At 35.8% G+C, this 19,804-nt stretch overlaps 2 protein-coding genes and 1 long non-coding RNA gene across 4 annotated transcripts; all 3 read left to right on the forward strand.

The window, feature by feature from the left end:
- Positions 1-1,319: 1,319 nt before the first annotated feature.
- LOC131012562 (protochlorophyllide reductase-like) lies at positions 1,320-4,082 on the forward strand. Its single transcript, XM_057940546.1, has 5 exons — positions 1,320-1,545; positions 1,629-1,718; positions 2,526-3,060; positions 3,288-3,646; positions 3,735-4,082. Exons 1-5 carry the CDS (start codon positions 1,492-1,494, stop codon positions 3,888-3,890), a joined length of 1,194 nt encoding a protein of 397 aa, XP_057796529.1. The 5' UTR covers positions 1,320-1,491; the 3' UTR covers positions 3,891-4,082.
- A 347-nt stretch (positions 4,083-4,429) lies between these two features.
- On the forward strand, positions 4,430-10,317 carry LOC131012563 (uncharacterized). Of its 2 annotated transcripts, XR_009097386.1 has the most exons (3): positions 4,444-5,545; positions 8,828-9,875; positions 9,993-10,317. It is a non-coding gene; the product is annotated as an uncharacterized LOC131012563 (long non-coding RNA). The 2 variants fall into 2 exon arrangements; XR_009097385.1 differs by lacking the exon at positions 9,993-10,317 and having other exon boundaries at positions 4,430-5,545; positions 8,828-9,303.
- Positions 10,318-11,459: 1,142 nt separating this feature from the next.
- Positions 11,460-16,293, forward strand: LOC131007582 (receptor kinase-like protein Xa21). The gene is made up of 7 exons (XM_057934485.1): positions 11,460-11,803; positions 12,758-13,482; positions 13,558-13,776; positions 13,863-14,108; positions 14,212-15,063; positions 15,263-15,856; positions 15,950-16,293. Exons 1-7 carry the CDS (start codon positions 11,460-11,462, stop codon positions 16,291-16,293), a joined length of 3,324 nt encoding a protein of 1,107 aa, XP_057790468.1.
- Positions 16,294-19,804: the final 3,511 nt, after the last annotated feature.

Raw genomic sequence — 19,804 nt, forward strand, 5'->3', positions numbered from 1 at the left:
AATATCAAAAATTTGAATTGAATACCTGAACCAAAAATATTTGATTCATTTAATTAAGGGGAAAAAAATATAATTATGTCATTTTTCTAATATAAATAAAAGCAATTAATATCAAACAATGAAATACTTACTATATTTTCATTAAATTATTATTCAATACTCATTAAATCCTTGAATAAAAATAAAAATAATATAATGCATTATTTAACAATATATCTCATAAAAAGATAAATAATAATATAACTATTTATTAAGTATTAGATACACAATATATATATAATTTCATTGTTATCTAAGTTGATAATTTAACTTAATTATAGTGTACTACTAAAATAATTTTAAAAGTTATAGGGTTACGTATATATATTATGTTATACTATAATAAAAAACTATATACGTATTATATATTACATATATTGATATTAATATACCATTAATTTCGATATACTGTATGGTATGGTATACCGACTTTCGGTATGGTATACCGCACTATCGGTACAACAACGGTATGAAAAGTCTCATACCGAAATTTTCGGTATGCCGATCTTCGGTATACCGAAAAGTACGGTACGACAACGGTATGGAAATTCTCATACCGCAATTTACGGTATGACGGAAAATTTTCGGTATACCGTACCGATCCACCCCTAAGCAGAGGTGGATCCAATGATGGGCGATGGGGGTACGGCTGTACCCCCAAAAAAAAAATTAATACTAGTATTATACATAATTATGGGTTTAAATGTTACTATTTGCTTTAGTTTTGTACCCCCAACATCCCAACCGACTTAAGAACTTTAGGTAAATATTCTTACTTTGACTTTGGGCTCAAACGACCCAACTAAAATTTAATAAACGTGTATTAGAGATAGCTGGCAAAAAAAAAAAAGAATTAGAGCCAGCAAGTTTATATTTTTGTTCGAACGATGTTTTAGAACATATTATTTTTAACATTAAATTAAGTATCTTTTACATTTGTGTTTATGAGATTATTTTTTCGTACCCCTAATTTAAAATTCCTGAATCCGCCACTGCCCCTAAGGCTGCCAACTCAGCCTATTTTTGGCCAAAAATTTATCTCGTAGTCAAAATCAGAAAGATTTCAAAGTTCGTGATTTTACGGGCATAATCTTTTGTTAGAGGTTAAAACCAGAATTCGCTCAAAGTTCGTGGTTTTACAGGCCATTAATCCTAAAATAAAGTGTTAAAAAAATCAATCCGAACACAAACTTTCTAGTTCTAGACAAAATAAAATATCATTGAATATGTAGAAAATCAAGACACATAAAAAATGAGAGTGAAAATCCAAACTCGAATTCTGATTGGACCGTTGTGGGATACATTCATCCTTCAATCCAATCACCACCTTATCCATTCCCGCTTTAATTTCCCCCCTTTTCACGACAGCAATTTTTTAGACACAAATCTCCCATTTCGACGAATTCATCTGATTTTTTCGAATTCCAGAAGAAATTGGATACAAATTTCTCTATGGCTCTTCAAGCAGCTTCGTTGTTTCCCTCTACTCTCTGCATTTCGAAAGAGGTAAAAAAAAATGTGTATGAATTCTGTCTGTAGCTAACTGAAGTGAAGTTTTTTTGTTAAATTTGTGTTTTTAATGCTGCAAGAATAAGGGAATTGCAATAAAAGAGACATCTCTGTTTGGAGCTGCGCTGCCGGCAGGAATTAAAGCCGAATTTAGCCCATCTTTTCACAAGGTAATTATAATTCCATTTTTATGTCTTGATTTTAATTCATATTTGTGAAAATTAAGCGTTTAGTTTCGGTTTTTAATTAGTTCGCATAGTTAGATAAACAATAAAAACATATAGTAATTGAAAATTTGGTTGCCAAGCCTCGGGCTCGACTTGGCTTTCTTTCGGACAAATTTTTTTAAATTATTATATTTAAGTTGTATTTTGTAGTATTTTTTTTTCTTCTTTAAAATATTTTACACATAGAATGATAATTTGTCTGTTCAAATTTATTTTTTAGAAATAAAAATGAAATTGCGTATCTCCATTTTTAAAATCCTGTTTCTGTCTCGATTGTAGGTGTGTAATTCACCCAATGTAACATTTATCGAACACCCTCATGTAACATTCACCTAAATTAATTAGGAGATAAGTGATAATATTATATGGGTTATTTGGTTTGGTGAATAGGATATAGTATAAGATTGATAGGATAAAGTATGATTAAATTATTGCAAACACATGAGAGCATAATAACATTTATTATTATTGTTAGGGTATTTTTGGAATTATACATTATACGTTAGAGGTTGATTAAATAATCCACCCAACTTTGAGGTGATAAAAATAACACAGTTTAATTGGATGATTATAGTGTGAACTAGATTATTCATCACAGATCGAATTCTACGACCATAATATATATTTGATTAAGTTAAATTATTTTATCACTCAAAACAAATGTTTCTTATGTGTATTCTTATTTCACCGGAAATAGCATCTACTGCACCAAATTATGCCTAAATTTTGGTGTATGTGAGTTTTTTGAAGCAAGAGTTGAGGAAAAAGCTATCAAATGGAGCAATCAAGGCACAAACAGCAGCCACAGCTCCGGCCACAAACCAGGCATCCTCGGAGAGGAAGAAAACCCTACGCAAGGGCAGCGTGATCATCACCGGTGCATCGTCGGGGCTAGGCCTTGCCGCCGCCAAGTCCCTCGCCGAGACCGGGAAATGGCACGTGATCATGGCGTGCCGGAACTTCCTCAAGGCCGAGCAGGCCGCAAAGTCGGCCGGCATGGCCAAGGAGAACTACACCGTGATGCACCTCGACCTCGCCTCCCTCGACAGCGTCCGTCAGTTTGTCGAGACCTTCCGCCGCTCGGAGATGCCGTTGGACGCTCTAGTGTGCAATGCCGCGATTTATCTCCCGACCGCCAAAGAGCCGACTTTCACGGCCGAAGGGTTCGAGCTGAGCGTCGGCACCAACCATCTCGGCCATTTCTTGCTCGCCCGGCTGCTCGTCCACGACTTCAAGAAGTCGGACTACCCGCTGAAGCGCCTCATCATCGTTGGCTCCATTACAGGTAACACTATTACTAGTTCATGCACGGTTGCCCCTATCTCAGGTAGGGGTGACCATTCAGGTATTTGCTAAAATCGAACCGAACCGAACCAAATTCGTAATTTGTTTTAATAAAAAAAATCCAAACTGAACGGAATTATCCGTATTTTTTTTCGGATTTCGGATATTTTGCTCACCCTATTCCGAGGGGTTGAAAAATGGGTTCCTGAACTAGTTGTGGTGTTGCAGGGAACGACAACACCTTGGCTGGGAATGTGCCTCCGAAGGCGAATCTCGGGGATCTGAGGGGCCTGGCCGGAGGTCTGAACGGCGTCGGCAGCTCCTCCATGATCGATGGTGGCGAGTTCGACGGAGCAAAGGCCTACAAAGACAGCAAGGTTTGCAACATGCTGACGATGCAGGAGTTCCACAGACGCTACCACGAAGAAACCGGCATCAGCTTCGCCTCGCTCTACCCCGGCTGCATAGCCGAGACCGCTCTGTTTAGGAACCACATTCCTCTGTTCAGGATTCTGTTCCCACCATTTCAGAAGTACATCACCAAGGGCTACGTCTCGGAAAAAGAAGCCGGAGACAGGCTTGCACAGGTGGATGTTTGTTGTTGTTGTTGTTGTTGTTATTGCTGCTGATGATGATGATGTTGCATTCTTGAAACTGTTTTTGTGTGTGTTTAAGGTGGTGAGCGATCCGAGCCTGTCGAAGTCGGGGGTGTACTGGAGCTGGAACAGGACGTCGGCCTCGTTCGAGAACCAGCTGTCGAAAGAGGCGAGTGATGCGGAGAAGGCGCGCAAGCTGTGGGAGGTGAGCGAGAAGCTCGTTGGGTTGGCTTGACGACTGTCTGAGGAGGTATTTGGTTAATGAAGTTTGAGGTTAAGAGAGAGAGCCTTGTAAAACAAATGAGTTGAAACAATCACAATCAACAGAGTTTCAAAAATGAAAAACCAAGTATCACTTTTTTCAAAGGCAATGGGGAAGTGCCTTTGAAAATCTATTTATTTAAACAAATAAATGAGTTTTTTCAAAGGCGTGACCTTTAAATTTATTTATTTAATATTGTTAATTTATCAAAAAAAGAAGAAGGAAGAAACGCATAATTAGTCTATAAGTATAAAATTATAACAAAAGTAGCCAATTTGACATGAAAATACTATTTTACCCCATATGATGTTGACATAAAGTAATACTATCATATTAAAATAAAATAAAAAATAAATTCTTCTCTTTTGTTCCTTTTACACGGAGACTCTAATTAATTTATTTTTTATTTCTTTTTGTTGATGTTATTTAATCATGAGTTGTTCTCTTTATTTATTTTTTATTATTATTATTATTATTATTATTATTATTATTATTATTTGCATTTTCGTTTGTTTCATTCATTCACTTTTCAGTTAATAGCATTATTTTCTTTTTTTTTAATGGTTGAATTCATTTTTTTTCATTTAATAGCGATAGCTTTTTTCTTCTTTTTTTGGCTATTTCTATTTTTTACTTTCTGAATTTTGCATTAAATTGTTACTTTTAATTTATTCTTCTAAAGATTGATTGGTAAGCATAATTAAAATCAAGTTTATTAACTAGAATTAAAATCTATACACATTCATCTATAATTTGATATATCAAAAAATTGTATTTTGAAAGAAAAAGAAAAAAATTAAAAAATATGGTGAGTTGGAGTTTGAAATTAACTTTGATTATGGAAGATTTGGCTTCACTTTAGTTAGGGTGTGTAAATAATTTTTTTTTAAATGCATATTTTTTAGTATACGAAATTATACATGAAGCTATATATGAATGCATTTTTAAGTCTCAAATCTATTTTTTTGGTTGATTTGTTGTTATTAGGAGTAATTTAATATTTTGAGTTGAATTTTGTATGGATAATACATTTATTTCAGTTACAGCAGGATACGAAATTCTTAAGCCGAATGTTCTTAAATATACGATATTATAATAATAATAATTTTAATAACTGGTGATACTAATTATAATTACCAAATATAAGTAGAATCATCAATATTCATGCACGATTTTGTACACATTATAAATAAATTGGGTTAATTGCCTATAAAATACTAAACTTACATCCAATTTTGATTTTGCACACAAACTTTAAACTTTGGCGTGATAATTACTAAACTTTTGATTTTATCTGAATTTGCTACAAATCCAAAATTCGGCCAAATTCAAGGCTAATATGGCGTGCCAATATTTGATGTGGCGTATTTATTCTTGTGTGGCAATAAGTTGGCAAAATAATATTTTTTATTTGATTTTTTATTAATAAAAAATAACACACATTATCAATAACTTAATATATCAAATCAAATAGTAATATTTTTTTAGTTGAATTAATTAATTGAATAAATTCAATAATGGTAAGGAAATTCCAAGAAAGTAAATTTAGGTCGTTAAAATAAGAAGCATTGTGTTGGGAACTTAATGAAATATCCTAATCCTTGTTTTGATGATACCAAAATCAATAGGTGTCACGACCGCACTTGCTAAGGATAGCAAATTCAGGGAAACCGCGACTAAGGGAGGGGATTTAGGAGCGGGAGTTAGAAAGGGGCATATTCGGTTTCTTGATGACTCGACTTGTATAAGGAAATCAATCGAAATATCTAGATATCAACGAAGGCCACAAGGGGACCGTACGTAATATTATCCCAAAACGGGGTACTCAATGGTTTTAGTACATTATTAAATAATACATATTGTTTGACAAACGACATAATATCTTAACATAATCAGTGTTCGCAGCGGAATAACAATTTGAGTATATGTATGAAGACATATACTCTACTCTGAGGTAATCATCCTAGATCGACAAAAGCTCCGCTTGCACACTACATCCTCGATCACAGCTCAACCTGCACATTTATAAATACATACAGGGCTAAGTACAAGAGTACTTAGTGGACACTTGCCGAAATTTACATACATGCATAATATTTTATTGTCAAGCCTTTCAACAGTAGTAATATACGAGGGTTTTCCTTTAAAGACTCGTATTTACCAAACATAATATCATTTCTTTCATCAATAACCCGCGCAGGTATTTTATATCATTAATCACCATATCAGTAACTCGTGCCGAGAGAGAGGCCTCCCCCTACGGACACTATGATCGGCCAACCTGCTAGATGACTCACGATCACAAGGGTGTACACTAATTCCGAAGGGATTTGCGGTCCCATCCAGAATCCGAATTCGATTAACATCAGATAGGCAATTAATAATAAAACATAAATCATTTAGGCATTGACAATATCATTTAAATTCATAAGCATAAAGTCTTAATAATTCTAATATATAATTTTAGTTTATACGTAGAAAGCCCACCTGAATAGCAGACTCACGGTTTAGCTCTAACTCTGGTGCTTGACCTTTAATCCGAGAAAATAAAATAAGATTCTAATTCTCGAAAAATCTCAATAAATGAGGATGCGTGAAATGATTATGCATGACTCATATTCCTTTAATTAAATTATGAGATGCTAATCCTATTTAAGGAATTAAAGCTCGTCTTATGAGGTCGGATTATTAATCTTTAATAATCTACTCATCTTAAAATAATCTAATTCACTTACTAATTAATAATTAGTAAGTCTTAAATTTTTCTCTAATTAAACTTAATAGAATAATTATGAAGGCCCAATTAAAATAAAATAATCAAGGCCCAATAGGAATTTAATTCGAGCCCAAATGAATAAATTCAAAACCCAATGCATAAATAACATTAGGCCCAACATCAATTAAATTCTAAAGCTCAACAAATGAGGCCCAAGATAATAAAATCATGAAGCCCAATAAGTGAGCCCATCATCACCCTTAAAAATAATTAGTAAATTTTAATATTAATCTCTAATTAATTTAATTAGGATCAATAGTGAAGACCCAAATAAATAAAATCTCGTTGGGCTCAATTAAATAATAATTGGAGCCCAACGTAATTAGTGCAAATCTTAGTACCATGAAATGGGTTAGGCCCAATTGAGAAAGCCCAAAATTTCGGCCCAAACCCGGCCCAAAATCCTCCCCTTTTCTTCCCCAAATTCACGCCTCTTTATCTCTCTCTCTACCGACATCTCTTTCTCTCTTTTTTTTTTTCGGTTCTCTCTCTCTCTTTTATCAAAACACACTCACACAAACTTTTTAATCTTTCTCTCTCCTCACAACAAAACACACGCACACACACTTTTTTTTTTATCTCTATCTCTCTCTTCAATCACCACACACACACTTTATATAATCTCCCTCTCTCTATCTTTTTTTTTAAAATATTCCTTCTCTCCCTCTACCTTTATTAAAAGCATAACACTCCTCTCTTTATTCAATCACCACATGCACACACACATTTTAAGTATATATCTCTCTCTCTCACCGATCCATCCAAACACACACACACTTTCAATAATCTCTCTCTCTCTTTTCTCCCAAAACACACACACACAGCACGCTGGCACCGGCGACACCGCCGTCGCCTCTCCAGCCTCGTCTCTTCCTCCTCCGCCTGACACCCCCACACAACGCAGAACTCTCCCTCTCTCTCAAAGCTCACGTCACGCGCAACGCAGCAGCGCGACATCGCCCTCAACTCCGGCGACATCGCCGTCGAGCCGCCCTCTCTCCCCTCAACCTTCCTCTCTCTCTCACAAAGCTCCGCCGCTGCGGAAGCTCGCCGGGAAGCAGCGGCGATAAGCCGCCGTCACCCACTGCTCTCCCCTCTCTCCGTCCGTGGACGAGCGCCAACATGACTCAAGACTCAAGACTCCATTTTTTCAGCATGCTTCAAATCATCCTTCTACTCTTATTTTCTTTTAACAACAGTCATGCTTTGTATATATGTATGACAGTGTATGCATATGTATTTTTGGCAGAAATGAGAAATCATGAATGAAAAGAAACTTTGCAAAAAAAAAAGAAAAATAATTAAAATTTACCAGCTGGGATTCGTAGGGAGAATCTGCAGATTTTAGTTAAATAACATATGAAGAGGTGAGTTGGGGATGAGGAATTGAGGTTTAAATAGATTGATTTCGTCAAAGATTTGAATGTGAAAGAAATCAAAAATTTGCTGCTTGTGAAAAAAAAATCAAATCTTACGGAAAGTGAAATGGTGAAAGCGTTGAATGAATAATGGGAGTTTGAAGCTGAAACCTTCAATGAAATGGGGTGTTTGTTTATTGGTCTGTCAACGTCTGCGAAAATGGTGATGAAGAGATTTGTTGAATGTGATGAAGAAGTGAAGGAGTGAATGAGACTGAGACGTGAAGATTGAAAAAAATAACCAAAATCCCTTAATCATAGGGATTTTGGATGACTTTGGAGGAGTGGCGCATGGGGGTGTGAATAGTGTAGCAATAACTGGTAGCTGCTGTTCTTGGCAGCAATGGAGGTGGTGGGTTGGGCTTCTCTTTTAGGAAAAATGACTCTTGGGCTTAATTATTAACAAGGAAGGCTTAATTAAAACTAGGGCCCAAAATAATATTTGTCGAGGCTCAACACATTCAAAATAATTAAAGCCTAACTTAGACTTAAATTAAATCATGTAGTATTAAAAATATTATTAGCATATAGAATTAATCACATTCATATAATTCAATTTATGCAATGCACATAAATTCAAAAGACCAAATTTTATAAAAGCTTTTGAAAATAATTTTGTTGGAATAAACTCATTTTCATTTCTCCGGCATAAATCGTCTTAATCTAAGTTCAAAATAATTCTAAATTTAATATAAATAGGCGGGGTGTTACAATAGGTTTCTTTTGTAATAGACTAGAACTACTCGAACTCAAGTGTTAGAGTTCTTTTTCTAGTTTAGATTTTGTTCTGAAGACTGAATACTGAAGAACGAAGAACTTAAGATTGAAGACTGAAGTTGCCGACTAAAGCATCAGTCAAAGAATCAGTCTTGAACTGATTACTTAATGTGTGCCAAGTGGAATCAGTGGACTGATACTAAAGTCAAGTATCAGTTAAACATTCTTTCTCGGACTGAACCTCCAATGTTCAAAGGAAGCCACGCACTCCAGAAGTACAGCCGCATTAAATGCAGAGATCTCAGGATCGTCCTTTCTCTGCAGAGGTCATTCCTCTTTGGTGATTACTAGTTGGTTGAAAGGAATTAATTAATTCTTGCGTCGATGATCAGAGCCTTGAATTAGTGTGGATTTATTCGAGTCGAGTTACCTTTCATTAATTATTTTCTAGAGTTATTTTATTTGATTTATCGCATTCTTAGTTATAATTAATTTTCTCAAAATTAAGGCGTGGTGACATCAACAAAATTATAGATTTTAGGGAATTGAATGATTTACCTGGCTCTCTGTGGGATCGACCCTACTTGTCATTATACTAATTAGTTTTTGATAATTCTGCAGGAATTATTTGGTGGAAAACGACGTCCACCACGTATGTTAGCCTAAAATTACTGTAATACCCTTCTTGTAATCTCTATAAATAGGTCATCCCCATTATAATATACACACGCTATTCATCACACATAAAGATATTATAAGACTTTTCTCTCTTGCATACTGAAACTCAGGTGAACCAAAAGAAATCTTCGCCAGTCCAAACATCTAGTTTAATTCTATGCTCATCAGCCAAGAAAATGAATTTCAAATTTTATTTTGAAAACCCGAGTGTTGCGAATCTAGTTAGAAAGTGATGACAAGTTATGAAGGCTAAGGCTGATTTTAGGACTACGAGCTTAAGTTGAGAACTTATCTTGTAGGTCCTATAGAAGAAGATATTTAGGTTCCCGATCAAGCTCTATTAAATTGTTTGGATTCTCTCCAAATCAGGTGAGGCTTTATTTACGAAATGTATGCTTGAGCTAATAATCTCGATTTTATGAAAAGTTAAAGTTGATGGTTCATGCTTAAAATATTTTTGCTCTCTATTGATTATTGCTTCTTCAGTGTCTCTCCTGTTGAAGTTACCACAAATCTAAACCCGGGTGGTTCGGCCGGCCCAGTTAGGACGACGGCACTCCCGCCTTCCTTCAACGCCTTCACGGCCTTATCGCCTTGCCCCGTTGTCATTTCCACATACATAAATCACGATTTTACTTTGAGGCAATTCTAGGGATGACTCATCTTACCAACTGTGTCGAAAACAGGATGGAATTTCTCGGCAAAGTTTTGTTTGGTGTAGTCAATTGCCAAATCAACTCCCAAGTTTTCAAAAAATCCAAGAAACTTATTTTTTCAATAATTTGAAATTGAATCCTCTTTTAATATTTTATTTTCATCTCTTCGACCAGTAATTGCCAACTTAATAGTAGTACCATTCCCATTTTCATTTTGGATTTTTATTGTATTGATAGTTAGTTAGTCGCATTGAATTAGTCATGATAATTTGTAACGTATAAAATACTCTGGTAATTCAATTGCTATTAACTGATTTGTGCAAATCACATGATTTGCAGCCAATCGCAACTGTAATAATTTATTTATTAATGGTGCATTTTACTATAATTTTTTGGTATTGGGATTGAATATACTGGCCTTGACGTATGAACTAATTTTACACAATACCCACCGACTAATTATTTATTTTATTTATGTTGTTGGCATACAAATTATTTAAGATACATGTAATGTGTGAATTCTAATAATTTGTCATATTTTAAAAAGTAATTGGCACCAAACTTTATGAATGCATGCAAATTCAATGTTATGATTCGTAAATTTGAAATTCTCGCCATTGCAATCCATGTGTGGTTGAATAAAATTATTCAAGAATTTGATGATAATTTTTACTATAATCATGATAAAAAGTCATTGATTTCTTTTTGTGCCATACTCTTGTCCCCCTTTTAATTGATAGACATAAGAGCATCCGCAGCGGTGGGTGCGATGGCCGGATCGAACCCGGTCTATCGCACCCACCACCATTGCCGCACCCGGGTGTGAAGGAGGGGGGGCGTTGCTACGCACCCGTGAATAGTGGGAGCGAAGGAGGGGGCGTGTAAAACACGCGCCCCTTTTCGGCTGAAAAAAAAAAAAAAAAAAAAATAGCCGTTTTTGACCGTTTTTTTTTTCCGTTGCCGATTTTTCTTTTTTCTTTTTTAATTTCTATACCCCCTCTATATATACATATACAACCTCATTCTCTTCTTCATCCTCTATCATTCATCCATTCTCCTCATTCATCCATTCCCCTCATCTTCTAAATTATTTCAACAAATAGCAATGGAAGGCGATTGGAGCAACTATTGGCGTGAACATCCTCAAAATCCATCCCCCGGCGAATCAAATGCTTCCAGGCAAGGATTCTCGCCGTTCACGCAAGAATCGAATTCCTTTCAAGCGGCGGGCACCAATTTGAACCCCCGTTTTGCCGCCGTTGCCGAGCCCGAGCCCGACGTGGAGGAGATTGCTTCTATGCCGACGGCATCCAAACGTAGCAACTATTATCCGGCAAAAACGGTGCTAATTTGCCGTTTGTATTGCGAGCACACCCACGACTCTGTGGTGGGTGTCGACCAAAAAGGGGCGAAGTTTTGGGGCTCCCTCTGCGCCGAGTACAACGATAAAAGGCCCGAAAGATCTATTTCACGCGACGTCACGCAAATCAAATCTCACTTTCAACGGGTGTCGAAGGATGCGAAGAGGTTTGAGGCCATGCACAAAAAATGCCACGATCAATGGAAATCAGGCATGAGTGATATTCAAATCCTGGAGCAAGCAGAGGCAATGTGGCTAGCCGAGTACCGTGTTCCGTTCCGGTATTCGCATGCATGGAAGATCTTGCGCGAGTCGAAGAAATTTTCAAGTCTTGGCGGGGATGTTCACTCCGATGTCCATTCGGACAAACGATCAAAGGGGTCCGACGGTCTTCCCACAACGACTTCTAGTGACGCCTCTATCTCCACCCGGCCCCAAGGCCAAAAGGCGGCCAAGAGAGACAAGCGGAAAGGCAAGAAAAAGGCCGAAGAGACGTCGGAGGATAACCAAAAAGCTCTTGGGTACATGGCGAATATGGTGAATGCAATGGAAACGTTCTCCCAAGTTCAACGTGACCTCGCCGATAGCATGTTGATGAGCCGGGACACCTCTCAAATGAATCCCGACGAATTGGCGTTTCACATGTACAAGGTGGCGGAGATCAAGCAACGACACAACATCCCGTAGATTTTTAGGATTTTTTATTTTATGTTTGTTTTAATTTAAGTAATTTAGGATTTTAATTTCTTGTATTTCTTTTATTTCTAACAATGTAGGATTTGAATTTTAATTCAATGAAATTTTAATTTCTTAATTATTGTAAAATGAAAACTAGAATAAAACTAATTCAAAAATAAAATAAAATCTATTGCACCCATAGTGAGTGCAATACCATTGTGGGAGTGGGTGCAATAGAAGTGGGACCCATTCTATTGCACCCACTATGGGTGCAAGCATTGTGGATGCTCTAAGTATCACATAATATTGGAAGCCAAACAATATATACATAACGATTTCTTACATATGTAAATGTAACATATTGTGTTTTGAATGAATAATTATAATTTTTTTTTATTTCTGACTTATGCTCAATATATAACATGTCGAGTTTTGTTATACTATTTTAAAAATATAAATATAATAATATTTTCTCCAAATAAATTAACGTTCCATATAAACAGGCATTTCCTCGTTATACACAGGTCCCTAACAAAAAGTTCTTGCTCCGTCTGCAGCTGGATTGGCGTCACTTGCAACTTGCGCCACCCAAGAGTAGCTGCCTTGAATCTCTCCAACATGGCTCTCTCCGGCACCATTCCACCACAGCTCGGACACCTCTCCTTTCTCATCTACCTCAACCTCAAAAGCAATCTTTTTCATGGAGATTTGCCTCAAGAGCTGTCTCTCCTTCGCCGTTTGAAGTTCATATCTCTCCGACTCAACAACTTCACCGGAGACATCCCTCCGATGTTGGGTCAGTTGCCAAAATTAGAGTACTTGAATTTACGCAACAACAGCTTCATAGGTTCCATCCCAAAATCGCTCTCAAACCTCACAAACCTACAATTTCTTTCCTTATCTTCCAATTCTCTAAGTGGAGAAATTCCAAAAGAGTTTGCGAGACTTCAAAGTCTAAAAAATCTGTATGTTGAATTCAATCGTCTCTCCGGTGCTATACCATCAGCCATATTCAATATATCGAGCTTGGTGACTATAGCTTTGACAGGCAATGAATTGAGTGGAAGTCTTCCAACAGACATGTGCTGTAATCTTCCATCTCTTACTGGGCTTTATCTTTCTGAGAATCAGCTGAGTGGCGCGATTCCAACAAATCTATCCCAATGTTCACGGCTTGAGGTGTTGAGCCTCTCTTACAACTCTTTTAATGGGGAGATACCTTCAGAAATCGGCTACTTAACATCTCTTCAGATTCTAAATCTTGGTGGTAACAATTTGAATGGTATGGTTCAAGTTCTTATCACATAAATTTGTGTAAATGAGATTTTATTAGTTTCATGACACTTTTTTTTTCCAGGAATACTACCACATGAGATTGGCCATCTTCAGAGTCTGGTTACTTTTGCTGCTGAACGGAATGAGATTGCGGGCTCAATTGATTTCAATATTTTCATGAATATGTCTTCTCTGCAAACCTTATCACTACTGCGTAACAAATTCGCGGGGAAACTTTCAAGGGATGTCGGGAATATTACCATGCTAACAAATTTATACCTCTCGGAAAACCATTTTACAGGTACGACATAGTAATTTTCATGCAAATTGTCTGTTTAGCTACAATACGTGTTTTTAGCTACAGTTTTGAAATCTCATCTTTTGCAGGGCTTATTCCCACTGAATTTGGCCAACTTTACCATTTGGAGATATTAGTACTACACTTGAACAGATTGAGTGGTTCGATTCCACATGAGCTCTTCAACATTTCAACTCTTCGGAGACTTTCACTTGTTGGCAATGCTCTTTCAGGGGTTCTTCCAACCCATTTATGTCATGCCTCTCCCTTTCTTGAAAGATTGTTTCTTGGCGGAAATTCCATGAGTGGAGCAATACCCAACTCTATCTCTAACTGTTCTCAACTCACAATTCTCACACTTTCTGAAAACAAATTCAGTGGTTATATACCTACTCATCTCGGCAACCTAAGACTTCTTCTAAGACTTGAACTGTTCAGCAACAATGTTCAGCAACAATCTTACCCAGTCACCATCTTCTTCCTTCATTACTTCATTGACAAATTGCAGGTCTCTAACTCATTTGTCATTTGAGGATAATCCTATAAATGGTGTCATTCCAGCTTCTGTCGGGAACTTATCTTCCTCACTTCGAACATTCACGGCCAACAACTGCAAATTCAGTGGCAGCATTCCTGTAGAAATGGGCAATCTAAGCAATATGATAGTACTGGATTTATCTGGGAATGAGTTATCTGGTAATATTCCACTAACTATAAGCCATTTGCATGAACATCAAGGATTATATCTGTCTAATAACATGTTGGGAGGCTCAATACCACATGTTATATGTGATCTATTCAGCCTCAATACTTTAGATATGAGCCAGAATCAATTTTCAGGCCCAATTCCTAAATGTCTGGGAAATGTCTCTTCTTTAAGAAATCTTTATCTAGACTCCAACATTTTGAATTCAAGCATACCATCAAGCTTATGGGGTCTAAAAGATTTGATCAATCTAGACTTGTCCTCAAATTCATTAAATGGGTCACTACCTCTAGAGATGAGTAACTTAGGAGCAGCGATCTATATAAATGTTGCAATGAATCAGTTGTCAGGGTCAATTCCGAGCAATATCAAAAAGTTGCAGAGTTTGGTTAATTTGTCTTTGGCAAATAATAGACTAGAAGATTCTATTCCTGTGTCTATGGGAAGCATGATCAGTTTGGCATATCTCGACTTGTCGTACAACAACCTCTCTGGTTCAATTCCAAAGTCATTAGAAGCACTTCAACACCTCGACTACTTTAATGTCTCTTTCAATAGTTTAAGTGGAGAAATTCCTAATGGAGGTTCTTTTAGAAACTTCACTATGGATTCTTTTAAGGATAATGAGGCATTGTGTGGAATCCCCAAGTTCCATGTCCAAATTTGCTCTTCAATTTCTAATCACAGATCAAAGAGAAAGAAGGTGGAACGAGCTTCATTTATTGTTTTTGGGGTTGTGGCTTTCATCTCACTTGTTTCTTTGGCCTTTATAATTGTCATAAGATAACACGACTAGACAAGTTGATGAGTTGATATTCGTTGTGCCGGGAAGAATCTCTTATTATGAACTGCTGCAAGCAACGGAAAGATTCGATGAAAGCAATTTACTTAGCACTGGGAGTTCTTGCTCTGTTTATAAAGGAATTCTTAACAATGGGAAGGATATCGTTGTCAAGGTCTTTAATATGCAGCTAGAAGGTATTTCAAGAATATTCGATGTCGAATGTGAGATACTACGTAGCATTCGACACAGGAATCTGACAAACGTCATAAGCAGTTGCTCCAATGAAGAGTTCAAGGCATTAGTACTTGAATATATGCCAAAGGGAAACCTTGAAAAATGGTTATATTCCCACAACTATTACTTGAATATGATGCAAAGATTGAATATAATGATTGATGTTGCATCTGCCTTGGAATATCTTCACCACGGTTATTCAATGCCCATTATCCACAGCGACTTGAAGCCTAGTAATGTGCTATTAGATGAAGACATGGTTGCCCATGTAAGCGACTTTGGGATAGCAAAGTTGTTATGCGATGGAGATAGCTCTGTGTTAACCAACACACTAGCAACATTGGGTTACATCGCTCCAGGTGAAGTTTCTCTAAATTTATTGATTGCACTTCACTTTCAATCAATTAATTGTGTCTTCCTTACTGCATACATAATTATTTTTGTTGTTCCAGAGTATGGTTTGGAAGGGCTAGTTTCAACAAGGTGTGATGTGTATAGCTATGGGGTGATGTTGATTGAAACTTTTACAAGAAAAAGGCCTAGTGATGAAATGTTTTGCGGAGATATGAGCTTAAAGAGATGGGTAGAACTCTCACTTTCTGAGATCCCAGATGAACTGATAGATGCTAACTTAGTCATGAATTTGGAGGAAGAAATGATTGACAAGAATATGCAGTGTGTATCATCCATACTTGAATTGGCTCTGAAATGCTCCGCGGACTCTCCCGGTGATAGAATCAACATGAAACAAGCACATGCAGAGTTGCAAAAAATCAAACATCGATTTTCCCAGTGAGATTCAAGTAAGCTATTTCAAAGTTCTATGTTATTTCTAAAAGGATATTCATATCCCAAATTTCTATCGCAAAGTTTGCTAATGATGTCTTCTTCATTTGGTGGCTTTGATGAGGCGTGTAGTGTTTAAGATTTTGAAGAGGCAGTAGATGCTAATTGGGGCGAGGCATTTGATAGTGGTGAGGTGGATGACATAAAGAATGGAAAATTTGGCTTGGTCCTTTTGTTGGTTTTTGCTATCATTATTAATTCGTTATTCTTGTTTCTGCTTTTTTTCTCGTTGTAATAGATGAGTGCTTTTTTTCCTTTACTGGTGTTTTTCTCATTGGGTTTTCACCATAAAGGTTTTAACGAGGCTCAGCCCTTAGTTAGCGTCTTTGTGCTTTCAAGGGTTTGCTAGGTTTTCTTTTTCATTTTTCTCCTTTTATATAATTTATATTTCAACTACTGATACTCAAGGTTTTTCTATCCCTCGTACCTCCATATTTTATGTTCTTGAGTTTACATATGATCTTCTTTGTGACAGCTTAAAAGGCAAAATCTTTTTGAACAACGCCTGTGCCTCACCATTCTCACCAACTAAAACAACCCCTCTCAAAAGAGTTTTGAAAATTTTGATATTCCGTTCACAGCCGAACTTGATCAAGCTTCCCAGATGTGCAAACCCGATCTTCACACGACATAGAAGGTAGCAGTAATTGATTGTGATACTCATCGAGCACACATTCAATTCGACGTCCCATTGGCGCAATCCGTCGAATATGTAGAGGGCAACTCGGTATTTCCCCCCAACTTACTGTGTAACTCAACAATTTGTTATGCAGTCATATATTCAATCAAACAGCCTCTTTTCCCCATCGAGATTACTAAAATATGTACATGTTTGGATTATATGAACTATAAACATTACTTAGTCATAACGATACTTCGTCTTATTTAAAATGTTATGTGTGTTGGTTTAGAGGTAGAGTAGTTAATTCTTGAAGCTAAAAGTTTTCAGTTTTGAATCCATAATTAATACAATTTTTTTAATTTAATAGTTAATTTATCAAATGAAAAAAATGATTAAATTAATTGCAGGGTAATTTTATGCATAGCCGCTTATTAAAAAAAATAGTATATAATTAAACTATTAATAAATATATATTTTTTAAAAATGTATACTCCCTCCGTTTTTTTGTAAGTGTCCCATTTAGCTCATTTTTTTGTTTGTCAATAAGTGTCCAATTTCAAAATTTGAAAGTATATTTATGACATTTTTCCTATTTTATCCTTATTTAATACTTGTATGAATGTAATAATTGATTGTATATATGCATTTATTATGACGTGTTGGAGGAAGCCGATGAGAAGCCATTTTCCAACGCCTTCGGCCTTCAAATCTCCGCCAATGGGATGACGAGATCCTCCTCCGCCCACAACATGTTCGACGAATGGCTGCAGGGAAAGAAGGAGTAGCGGACTTTTGCAAGCAAGCACGAGTAGCTGCGTTGAATCTCTCCAACATTGCTCTCTCCGGCACCATTCCACCACAGCTTGGACGCCTCTCCTTCCTCGTCTCCCTCGACCTCAAAAGCAAACTTTCACAATGAAATTCTATCAGTTGTTTATCTACTAAAGAAGCTCTTGGTTGACTTGTGATTTGAAGCTCGTAGTTCTATATTAGTGCTATTTAGTTGTTGGTGGGATCATTTTAATTCTCAATAGCATGTGTAGTTGCTGACTTGCTGGGTATTGGTCTTAGAATTTGTGATTTATTCACTGCTTATTTGGGAGAACTATGTATAGTTTAGCTCGAGGCATTTCAAGCTTCCGTATAGCATGTGCTCATAAATTGCATTAGGGGAGAGACCATAAGCAGGGACGGAGCCAGGAATTTAGTTCGGGGGGCTCCCCGAGAAATTTTTTTTGGGCATTCAGTATATTTAAGGTATTTTTTTATTAAAATACGAGCATAATACTAATAATAACAAACAATATTTTCATAGATTATATAGTTTCAATATATCACAAAACTTTTTTTGGAAATTCCGTATATTTAAGACATTTTTTATTAAAAGGCAAGCATAATAATAATAATAACAAACAACATGTCCATAGATTATATATTTTCTATATATTACAAATTAGTTTCAATACATTATAATTTTTTTTAGCATTTCATACATATTAGGCATTTTTTATTAAAAGACAAGTATAATAGTAATAATAACAAACAATATTTCATAGATCATATAGTTTTAAAAAATAAAATTATCCTTAAATTAAGTATATATGAGAGAATATAATAACCAAATACTCTTTTATAAAACAAAATTATTTTATAATAGGTATAAACATATATCTATATATATTTTAAAATTTAAATAAATAAAAAACTCAAAATTTGGGAGGGGGCTCTAGCCCCCCCTAGCCCCCCTGGCTCCGTCCCTGACCATAAGGATTAGCAAGAATATGAGGATGTCCCAGTAATTCATACTCTTTGTGTATCTAAATAACACTATTTTTTCTTAGTAAATTAAATGACACTATCTGCATTAATAAATGATACTGCTATATTTATATTTAAATAACATTAACATTATTATAAATGATAATATATGATACTATCATATTATATAAATAACATTATATAGTTCCATAAATGACACTATTAATTTGTAAAAATTACACTATCATATTATATAAATAACATTATATAGTTCCATAAATGACGCTATTAATTTGTAAAAATTACACTATCATGTTATATAAATAACACTATACAGTTCTACAAATGACACTAACACTATTATAAATGACACTATTATTTTATATAAATAACACCAACACTATTCTTTTTTATAAATAACACTATATAAATTGCATTATCGTGTTATAAAAATAACACTATAGTTCTACAAATTACACTATATGAAAATAACATATAAAAATGACATTATCATGCTATATAAATAACACCATATAGTTGTATACATGACACTATTAACTTATAAAAATGACACTATGATTTTATATAATTATATAGTTCTACAAATGACACTATCATGTTATATAAGTAACATTATATAGTTGTACAAATAACACTATTAACTTGTAAAAATGACACCATCATGTTATATAAATGAAATGGAAATTTTATTAAAAAGAAAAGGAAAAAAGAGAGACCAGATACATAAGGAAACAAGCAAAATAACCCGCAAGAAACCCCGGGTAACCAAAAAAGAAACCAAGACTAAGAGAATATTTTAAGCGGGTCGCCCTCGTCTAAAACATCGTCCTCTTCATCGTCCAACCAATCGCCCCATTTTTTCTTCATTTTTGAAGAGGCCACAACCGACATAGCATGGGCTGCATCGGTAGAGTTAGAGGAGTTGATCACAAAGTTTTGCAGTATCTGTCCTCCAGACTGAGCAAACTTCACTTTATTCAGGAACTCCACAGGCGAAGAAGTGTCAAGACCAGGGCCATGCATATCATCACTGCGTGCTGAATTTTGGAAATCCGAAGAC

Source organism: Salvia miltiorrhiza, chromosome 2 (genome assembly GCF_028751815.1).
Source record: "Salvia miltiorrhiza cultivar Shanhuang (shh) chromosome 2, IMPLAD_Smil_shh, whole genome shotgun sequence".
Taxonomy (NCBI): Eukaryota; Viridiplantae; Streptophyta; class Magnoliopsida; order Lamiales; family Lamiaceae; genus Salvia; species Salvia miltiorrhiza.

Excerpts from the sequence above, each read along its gene's own strand:
- LOC131012562 (XM_057940546.1), top strand. The coding sequence starts at position 1,492 with ATGGCTCTTCAAGCAGCTTCGTTGTTTCCCTCTACTCTCTGCATTTCG. Across the intron at positions 1,546-1,628 it reads CTCTCTGCATTTCGAAAGAG|AATAAGGGAATTGCAATAAA; the intron begins GTAAAAAAAAAT and ends TAATGCTGCAAG. Across the intron at positions 1,719-2,525 it reads TTAGCCCATCTTTTCACAAG|CAAGAGTTGAGGAAAAAGCT; the intron begins GTAATTATAATT and ends AGTTTTTTGAAG.
- LOC131007582 (XM_057934485.1), top strand. The coding sequence starts at position 11,460 with ATGCCGACGGCATCCAAACGTAGCAACTATTATCCGGCAAAAACGGTG. Across the intron at positions 13,483-13,557 it reads TGGTGGTAACAATTTGAATG|GAATACTACCACATGAGATT; the intron begins GTATGGTTCAAG and ends TTTTTTTTCCAG. Across the intron at positions 15,857-15,949 it reads ATTGGGTTACATCGCTCCAG|AGTATGGTTTGGAAGGGCTA; the intron begins GTGAAGTTTCTC and ends TTGTTGTTCCAG.